General features: G+C 40.1%; 1 protein-coding gene and 1 non-coding gene across 2 annotated transcripts; both read left to right on the plus strand.

Moving 5' to 3' along the window:
- The first annotated feature begins 1,932 nt into the window (after positions 1–1,932).
- Positions 1,933–7,277, plus strand: LOC112566845 (C-type lectin domain family 4 member M-like). The gene is made up of 7 exons (XM_025243239.1): positions 1,933–2,172; positions 2,664–2,857; positions 3,263–3,398; positions 3,856–3,980; positions 4,815–5,832; positions 6,042–6,218; positions 6,521–7,277. Exons 1-7 carry the CDS (start codon positions 2,136–2,138, stop codon positions 6,778–6,780), a joined length of 1,947 nt encoding a protein of 648 aa, XP_025099024.1. The 5' UTR covers positions 1,933–2,135; the 3' UTR covers positions 6,781–7,277.
- A 1,032-nt stretch (positions 7,278–8,309) lies between these two features.
- On the plus strand, positions 8,310–8,380 carry Trnag-gcc. The gene has a single exon. It is a non-coding gene; the product is annotated as a tRNA-Gly (tRNA).
- The last annotated feature ends 1,790 nt before the right edge of the window (positions 8,381–10,170 follow it).

Below are 10,170 nucleotides of genomic sequence, written 5' to 3' on the forward strand. Positions count from 1 at the left end.
GCAGGAATACTTACGAAGCCTCAGGAGACTATGCCAGTGTCAAGGGTCACCTTTTATCCTTCCTGCGTAAATTCGACATTAACCCAACAGCGATGGTGTACTTCCCATGAGTGGAAATGTGTATAAAGGCTGCTAGTCTGAAGTGAGAAGATCGGAACTTTGCTTCCGGTTGTAGAACAGGATTTCCTTAATGAGATCGGGGACCTGAGGACAAGGGTGCCTCTCAGGCGTTTGCTTGAGGTCATAGCCTTGAAGATGGTTTTCCAGAAGTTTACTCTTCCTCCAGTTTCGCTGAAGTCTACAAGTCAGTTCTCAAATCCACTTGGTCAACGCTATAAGTACTTGACAGGCGAAACACCCAGCACATGGTTTACAGTTTCGTACTAGAGTTGGACTGGACGGAAAGGCAACCTGGAATTATCCACTGCGATATCAATATGCATTTTATGGAAAACAAAGTAGTAGTTTTACTAATAAAATAACCTTTTTCTTTTTTTCCCCATAAGAAGAGAATGAGGTATGATTAGTGAACTTTCTAATGAGTAATTTTACTTGTGATCTAGGGCTCTCTTTCTCTCTCCGTGTGTGTTCTCCAATCATTCCGAACATTCTTTGTAATATACTACACCTCATTGATTTTAACGAGTTAAAACAATCCAGGAGATTGGAATCAAGTGAAACTTTGTACCAAACATGGAATGTGCTTACTTATTAAGAGGTAAGTGTCTAAACAACTCCAAACTTAAAAATAAACTTATATACAGTATGTCCTTCACCCAAACGAACTTCTCCAGGTGTCACGTGGTCAAAATTACACCAGTGACGTCGTTGTTGCTGCGGTTTTTGTCAGCTTCAGGCTGGAGACCGTCTACATTTAGGCTGATAACAACAAACTAATGGCTTCACTTCCCGCGAACACCTTGTTTATTTTTAAGTGTTTGTTTTCCATTCAGCGTCATCCACGTCTGGAGAAAAACAGTTTTTTGTGACGGTTTTGGATTTCACAAGTTAACAGCACAAATATTCACGTTCGATTCCCTCTCAGGTAGTCGATTTTAAAATAGACGAACCACATTTTGGAAGTCAGTCAGTTATTCTTTCCTTCCTATTGAACCTCAGTGCGAACATGCACACAACCGATGGGGTGAGTGAGTGTGAGAGAGATGGAGAATTTGAGAAAGGGTTTTGTTTGAATATGACCTACATGAACTCGTGCATACACATTGAATGTATGCATATATACCAGACGTAGAGATCAATAGCTACTTTTTGAAAGCAGACTTTCTCTTCCCGAAACAAAGTTCATCTGACCTGCTTGATGTTAAGAGCAATGAGAACAATTAGCGCCGGGATGATGTGTAATTTACTAAACAATTAAGACCTTGGCTAAGTACATCGGTGGTCTAGTGGTAGAATACTTGCCTGCCACGCGGGTGACCCGGATTCAATATTTTTTTTCCCCTTTATGTTCTTCAAACTTCATTCTGAATGTAGGCGTGCACATAGACCATACATTGTATTGAAAGCCATATATATATATTCCGTAGTTGCGAGTTCCGTGTAATACATTTATTTATTTTGAGAAGGAGCATTTTTGCTGACCTGATATGAAAGTTGCTTAAGGGGAATAATCTTGCTGAAACGTCTAGTTTGTGTGCTAAGCCTGTATTACCTCCCCTACTACTTGCGCAACTGCAGCCGCGATGCGTGCACAAATCTCGTTGTTCTAATTATTTTTAAAAAGCACAGAATACAAAAGTCACAAACCGTCAGAAAAGTGCTACTCAAGCAACAGGATCTCACTGAGTACATGACTGAGTCATACAACGGAGCGGAAGGAGAGGTCATGAACTCGAAGGTCAGTGCTCACTTTCTCTTTATAGTTTGTGGTTAAATGTATTCAAGACACACAGTCTGACATTTCAATAGTGTAGTTCTGAGATGTACTGTTCAGAGAAAACTAGAAAAGTGGATAGTTCCGTCTGGTGCAGGCAAGTGGCAAGTAGTGTCGCGGTCCCTCTAATTTAACCTCCTTGTTGTATTTATTGTTGTATTTATTGTTGTATTTAACCATCCTTGTGTGTGGCTGCCGATATCGTCTTCACCCCACAAGGTTGGCAGAGTGGTCAGCAGACATGAAGCTGACCTGGGCTGTCGTCACTTTTATCTGGGGTGAGTACACATCCTGGTCATAAATAAGGATTGGAAACTCAAAGGCGTACAGTTAGTTGATGAAGACATGCATTAATGAGCAGTTGATTGTATATCTGCCTTTTTCGGCGGTGGTAAACAATAGACATTTTTTGTCTTGCATTATTTTGCGAATATACTACTGTAATTTTTCTTGCTGTTGATAACAAAACAGAACTAATTATTCCGGTAACATGTACTTCTACATTAGTAACTTTTAATTTCTAGTATTGTTTACATGTCAGACCGAAAATGCGGAACCAGAGCCACCCACTGGGCGCTTAGTTTTCCTTTATAAAATAATTCAACTGGATACACATATATAGCACATAACCAAAGTACTATTGAGAGATTATAAATATAAGATATAACCATATAAGTACAGAATAGCACTCTATTTCTACACTTAAAGCGCTTTTGAAAAAGAAAACTCAAATAAAAACAATTTTCAAAAATCGCAAAATTCCCTGCAGGCACTCTGTCCACAAGCACGGAAGGGCTCACCCTGGCTACTAACGGAGCAAAAACAGAAATAAAGACAAAGTGTAAGGGAGACAGCTTGGAGTTACACGAACCACGTTTTGACGAGACAGCTCATCATGTGTTTGTCTATCGCAACGATGAAACGGTAGCCACTACCTCCGTGCCGGCGGTTGGACGCATGAAGGTAAAATTATTGTTAAATATAACTCTAAGGCAATTGAAAATTATTTATTCTTGAATCCTACAAATTGTGGTAGAAATGTAGTAGAAAATAAATTTTAATTTCTTTAATAGGACAACGCGTAGTACCTATGGGTACGACCCGTCCCTAACGGATCTGTGCGGGGTGAGGTCAAAGGTGAACCAACCGCTGAGAAAGAGAATACAGAAAATTTTTACAAGTGGGATTCAAAGAGCTAAGAATGTACTATGCAACACACACACACACACACACACACACACACACACACACACACACACACACACACACACACACACACACACACAAACGCGCGCGAAGGAACGGACATACACAATCATGCACTGACTCATTAAAGTTCGTAGAATTCATGCAGCTTCGTCTTACCAGGGTCGCCTGCTCGTGAACTCTGACACAAGTGTCCTGTTGACCAACCTGACGTCAGCTGACCTCGGGCTATACCGTGTAGAGGTCAAGCTACCTAATGAAACAACAGAGGAGTTCAGCGTGAGCCTTGTCATCGGAGGTGAGAGAAAAGATTTCATGGAAAGACAGAATGTCTGATGGAGAGATAAGGAAGGTGTATGGCTGACCGAGTCTTTTCCTGACCAGCTAGTCAATGACTATGTTACAAAGCAAATAAGAAACTAAGACATTGTTGACGTAAGTTGTCGTTATTTACAAGTTTACACATACTGAGTTTAAACAAGAAAGACACTTGCACCTCAACTGAACAAATCCATTTATTATTACAGCGGTTGTATTAAAAAATATACAATGTCCACACAGTCTTTTGAACACGTGATGTCCATTTGTGTTTGTTTGTTCGTAATATAACAAATGTATCAAGTAAACATGTTTTTTCCTGTTCTCGTGACTCTCTTACCGGACTAAGAACGTTTCTCTGTCAAATATCGCTTGTCTCGTCCAGCAAAGAAAAGATGTGTAAACTTGTAAACCTGAAGTTTGCTTTGGTTTTGCAGAACCGCCGGAAACCATAGACGGCAAATTGTTTGTCTTTTCTGACTCGTCAGAAACGTCCTTCGTTAGTCTGAAATGTGGTACATTTACCTCTCTTGGCTACCCTCCGGTGTCAGTCGTATGGAGGGTGAGTGAAGGCCTTTTGTTCCAGGATGGTGTGAATGGTAGAAACCACCAAGGCTTTATTTGAGAAATTATAATGTGAGCAGGGGAGAGATATGTATGGGGAGAGAGAGAGAAACATCAAGGGGGAGAGAATAAAGTAAAGTAGTAGAGGCTTTATTTTGATTTGTGCTACTACTGAAAGTTTTGCTACATGCATTGCTTCTTGTAACGTTAACAAATATTTTTCAGTCCGTCCCTGTGATCCAGCCATCAATACAGTTAGGATTAGCTGTCCTGGGTTCAGAACCCATTACGGGTACTCTGTTATTTCTGAGCATGGGGCACCTGTTTACATGGTTGGCTTCTTTTTCCCCTTGCCTCCACACCCTGTCAGGTTCAGTAACTGTAATAGTAATGCTCGACCTGAGAGAACGACTTAGCTAATGACTCTTCCCAATATCACTGGCACGTCTTCTTTATTCTTCAAAAAAAAAAAAAGCATAACATTATTTTAGATATTGGCACTACAACATATTTTATTTTAATTCTCTAAGGGTTCCAGTCTATAATTTTGAGTTCTGTATAATTTTTTTTTTCAAACACCACAGATCTTCAAACATTGTGTTAGCATGGTCTGAGATTTCTATTCTGCTTGTGTCTAGTTTCTCGCTACTAATTCTCGTGCTAGACACTGTCGTCTGGTAGTTGGATGTTGTCAGCTATAAAAATGACAGCACACTGACGTATTGCACATTCAAACAATTGAATACTATCATCACACTCATTCTGTCTTTCTCAGGATCCAACCAACAAGCCCTTTAACCTGATTGGTTTGTAACACATCCTTTTGTTCCAGGATCCCTCGGGGCTACTGCTAGCCAGTACAGGATTCTCAGAACAGTTCTTTACATTGAAGTTACCTGTAAACATCGCTAAGTCTGGAAACTACTGTTGTCAGCTGGACTGCGGTGGACCCAACTATTGTTGCCTTGACGACAGGTCCCCTCTCAGGCAGTGCGCGCAGGTTGATGTACAAACCGGAGGAAATGACAAACAGGAAGCAAGGTATGCAACACCTTCCAATCTGACCAGCCTTGAACAGCGAGTCTCGGAGATGGACGTGATTCTGCGAGAATTGAATGTCACCAGCCTGTTACAACGAGTCTCGGAGGTGGACGTCCTGGTACGAGAATTGAGAAGTGAGAAGGTGGGTCAGGACTGTGGTCACAGCAGTGCGGCTGCCATGGCTCATCTGGTTCATCGCCAAGCTAAGTGTGACCAGCTCGACAGTTTCATTGACCGAGTGGACGCCGCGGAAATGAAATTCGAAAAGGACTTTGAAGGTGTCGATAGGATCGTAAAATATATGCAAGATCAGCTAGACTCCATGAATCAGACAATGACAGACCTTCAAAAAGGCGTTGGACACGATTATTCCTTGGACAATCATCAGTTAACAACTAACATGAGCGACCAGTTTGAAGATTACATCAGCAGAATGGATGTCATAGACAAGAAATTCAGTAGTTTAGATAAGACTCTTAATGACCACCGCCTACAGTGCAACGAGGAAACGATGAAAATAAAAACAACTTTACAGAATGAAGTCTCCAGACTGAAACTGATTGATGACAGAATATTGAAACTCGATGACCGCATGTCAAACGTGGATGACTGGATGTCGAAGTCATCAGACTATCAAAGTCAAATGACAAGAAACCTCACGACCATTGGTCAAGATGTAGTAGCTATCAAGATGGCCGCTGATCATGGAGTCTCGGCGACAAAGAGCAAAGTAACATCACTGGAGAAGGACCTGTATGCTTATATAAATCGTTGCAATTCATCATGTTTGGACTTTAATGCTTTGAAAGGTGAGTAGAAGAAGGCACCTTACAAAAAATATTGCGATGAAATGGCCAAAGTATAGACAATAATAATTTTGCATTTGCAATTAGCTGCATGAAGGCAGGGTTAGTTAGACCTGTCATGTGCTGTTGATATTTTAATATTTATTACATAAAACTGATAACTGTTGTCTAGAACACTTACTGTCCTCTGATGCCTCGTGTTTTATGTCCAGGATGCCCACAAGAGAAGGGCTATCGTCTGTTTGGCAAGCGCTGCTTGAAGCTGTACACGCTCAAGAAAAGCTTCACTGAGGCGAAATTGCACTGTGAGGCCGATGGAGCCCATCTCGTCCACTTAAAGTCACGTGATATCGACCTCCCGCCATTTATTTCTCTCATGGCTGCAAATGGTACGCTAGTATGATAAAATGTCTTTGGTACGCAAATACATACAAGGCTCAGTACTCCAGTATCATTTCCCTTTTCCATGACTGTTCATAGAAGCAAATATATTGTCTGTCACTAATTCTTCCTGCTTTTTAATATGAAAGTACTTTTTCTAAAATACTGTGATCAATATTTTATTTATTATTATTTTTTTTGTTAACCGCCATTTTCCTTCTAAGAAACTATATATATATACCGATAAGAACAGGAAAGATAAAATTTCACTTTTTCAGAAAGAATGTACAATAATTCTATACTTCTGCAGGGCGACAGAAAAGTGGATCCTACTATGACGGTCTGTGGATTGGAGCGACTGACATTCTGACTGAGGGAAACTTTCAGTGGAGCGATGGAACCGAACTGTCGACTGACTCCGACCTCTGGGGCAATGGAGAGCCGAACGATAAGCATGACGACGAGGACTGCGTTCATGTTCTTTACTGGTCGTTTACCGTCTTGAATGATGCAAACTGCTCCAGTGAATACGACTTTGTTTGTCAGACAGACCTCCATTTCGCTACATAGTCAAGTATATTTGTTTGTAGTCAGAGGTAACAACAGGATCTGCTTTTACTATCCTCGTTATCGTTGTCGTCGTTCAGGGTTAACTCCCTTCCTTCTCTTCTACTTGCATGGGTAGCCCTCAGACAGGGAGATGGGGAGAAGATAAAGTTCTCATAATCCTCCTTCTCATCCATCACCCATGTAATTGCCTGTTAGTGAAAATCCTGTCTTGTGAGGTACGCCAACATTAATACTCAAAGCTATCTGTTTATCTATTTCTAACAGTTTATTTGCGCTCACTTCTCTAACGTATTTTGTATCATCTCTGACCATGCATCGAATAAAAAGAAATTAAATACTGCACAAAACGCTTGCAATAAAAAATAGTCTGATTGCTTTTTACTGTTCTTTCTCTTCCATGTATAATTATCTTTATGTTTTGTGTATAATATTATTACTTTTGTGTGTTTACATTGGCTGCTTTGCTGGGAAAATAAATTTCCATTGTAACATTTCAATGAGTTTTGAATATTGTTATTTAATTCTTATTTATTACATCAGCCGTTTAAAATATTTTTAAATACCCTTATTTTAATGATGACCTGCTCATGACTATCGCAGTTCTTCAGAGAAATGAATTGTGGTAATCGCAGGGACCTTCGTGCATTATACTAAAGACCATTTGTAAAAATTCAGCAATTCTGACCTGGTCTGTTCTTTATGTATACTGAGAATTGCTTCTTTCCTCTTCAAATTCATCTCATGCAGAGGACCCTATTTATAAAAATACTACCCTTTCGTCACTTCCTGTTTTGTTGACAAATCCAAGTGTGATGAAGAGAAAAGACATTTATGATACATCTCGTGCTTCTTTATGCTCTATTTCTAGCAATATTGGCCGAGCGCTCAAGTTAGCCTTTAAAAAGTCAGCTGATGTACGTCCTTCACCCTGACGAACTTTGCAGGTGTCACGCTGTTATAATTAGCTCGGTGACGTCGTTGTTGCTGTGGTTTTTGTCGGCTTCAGGCTCAAGACCGTCCATCTACATTTAAGTCCCCAACAACAACCTAATGGCTTCCCTTAACTCATGCAAACGTCTAGTTTATTTTGAGACAAGTGTCTGTTTTCAGCCCTGCGCCCTCCATGTCTGCAGAAAAAGAAGGGCTTCTGTGACAATTTAGGTTTTGCGTCCTTCTCAGCTGTTAGGGCTTAAAATAGACAAACCGGATTTAACAAATCAGAGATTTATTTCTTTCGTTCAATCTATCTTTCTTATTTTCTTCTGTGCATCATCGAGCAAGCATTCGAGCTAGATGGAGAGAGTGTGTGTGTGTAAAAAGGAAGAAAGAGAATTCGAGGGAGACAGCATCAATATGCACTTATTATTATATGTGTAAAATGGCGTATGTTCAGATGGAGAGAAGTTTGGAAGCAGATATTTACTTTACTAGAAAAAGTCTACCTGAATAACTGTAAGGACAACGAAAACTGTCATCGCGAACGACAGCTTACACAAAATATTTAATACTCTTGAGGAAGCAAGTGTGAAGCATCGGTGGTCTAGTGGTAGAATACTCGCCTGCCACGCGGGTGACCCGGGTTCGATTCCCGGTCGATGCATCCTTTTATTATTTTCTTTTAAATTCAAGTGTGCTTGAGGTAAAATTAGTCTCTTTGACTTAGCTCAGTCTATGGCCGTCGAGTTTTTTTCCCCCCCCCCAAACCTAGTACATTTATGATATGCCTGCAATGCTATGGTTTTCTTTCAAATAAAATCAATCAAATTAGTTTATTACATATACTTTTTTTGTCACAATGAAACATAAGCAAAGATAAGTGTCATTTAAAAAAAAATTGCTTTGAATCTCTTTTTTCCCATAGATGGTATTTGTATGTGTCAGCTTCTCACAAAAACCTGTTACAGTCCGAGAGGCACAGACAAACAAGCACGGAACGATGCACAAGCACACACGCAACAACAGCAACATCCTCCTCCTCCTCCTCCTCCTCCTCCTCCTCATCATCATCATCATCATCATCATCATCTGATGCTGTTTCCGTTCCTTCCATGACCACTGCCCCTGCCACCACCATCAGAGCCACATCATTCCAAGACTGCGAGGATGTGATTCTGAGTAATAACAGTTTTACTGAGAGAGGGGTGAGCAGTACTCAGGACTGGCGCTTTCCAAGACGATTCGCTTGACTACAGGACTCTTATTTGTATGTGTGTATGTGCGTGTGCATGTGTGTATGTGCGTGTGCATGTGTGTATGTGCGTGTGCATGTGTGTGTGGAAAGGGGTGTTTAGGGAGGCTGAGGAAAGTCACTCATCGATCCCATGTACCCGAAATAGAGACAACCGTGAAAATTGTAGTAATTGCCAGCTTAGCACGGGAATACTGACCGGAACTGAGGACAGCTTTCATCGAAAGTCGGTGTGTGAGTTAGAGAAAAAGAGAGGGGAAGTGTATAACGGGATGAGAAGATACTGATGAAAAGGAAAAATCAAAGAGGAAACGAAATAGGAAACAAAAGCAGATAAAAATGGATGCATAGAATCAGCACATTCAAACGTACACGTAAACTAACATCACACACACACACACACACACACACACACACACACACACACACACACATGTATACACATGCATACCATATAGTATGTACTTCACATGCTCATCACAATGTATAGTACAATGAACAGTCTCATCACACTCTATAATCACAATCAATGTTTTCTCTTTTTTATTACAGAATTATCGAAATTGTCAAAAATTCCCCATAAATCCTACCTAACCTCATCTCTCTTTAACATGTTATTTATTGAAAATCAAAATATTATTCCGATAGATGATGTAAGAGTGTTGCTATGCGTATTCAGAATTGTTGTCTCAGTATATGTAGCTGTGAATGTGATTTATTTGATATCATATTGACTTCTCCCGACATTTTTAATTACGATTAGTGGTCAAAGATCATGATTGATGTACTTGTTGAACCATCTTTCACCAGCTTCTTAAGACCCCTTGAGGCAAGAAAGAACCCAAGAAACTTTACAAACATCAATTATTTACTATTATTTACACAATCGAATGTTTGAAAACTGGGCTGGTGCGAAATCGTTAACCATCATCCTTTCAAAAATACTCGTATTTCTTTCGTATTAAAAAAAAAAAATTGGTGTAAAATTCTGGAGGTCTTGCAATGTAAATAACTCCGTTTGGATGTTGTCAACCAGGAAGCCGAACTCCATGATGTTTTCTTGCGCACGTGCATTTTCTTTAAGTCAACAGCAAAAAAAAAAAAAAAAAAAAAAAAAAGGAAAAGCCAAAGTAGACGCATGATATTTACCAAACTCTGTCAGCTGGCTGGCTTCCTGTGGAGTCTAGAGTCTTGTCTACACA

Source organism: Pomacea canaliculata, linkage group LG6 (assembly GCF_003073045.1).
Source record: "Pomacea canaliculata isolate SZHN2017 linkage group LG6, ASM307304v1, whole genome shotgun sequence".
Classification (NCBI taxonomy): domain Eukaryota; kingdom Metazoa; phylum Mollusca; class Gastropoda; order Architaenioglossa; family Ampullariidae; genus Pomacea; species Pomacea canaliculata.

Excerpts from the sequence above, each read along its gene's own strand:
- LOC112566845 (XM_025243239.1), top strand. The coding sequence starts at position 2,136 with ATGAAGCTGACCTGGGCTGTCGTCACTTTTATCTGGG. Across the intron at positions 3,399-3,855 it reads CGTGAGCCTTGTCATCGGAG|AACCGCCGGAAACCATAGAC; the intron begins GTGAGAGAAAAG and ends TTGGTTTTGCAG. Across the intron at positions 3,981-4,814 it reads CGGTGTCAGTCGTATGGAGG|GATCCCTCGGGGCTACTGCT; the intron begins GTGAGTGAAGGC and ends CTTTTGTTCCAG.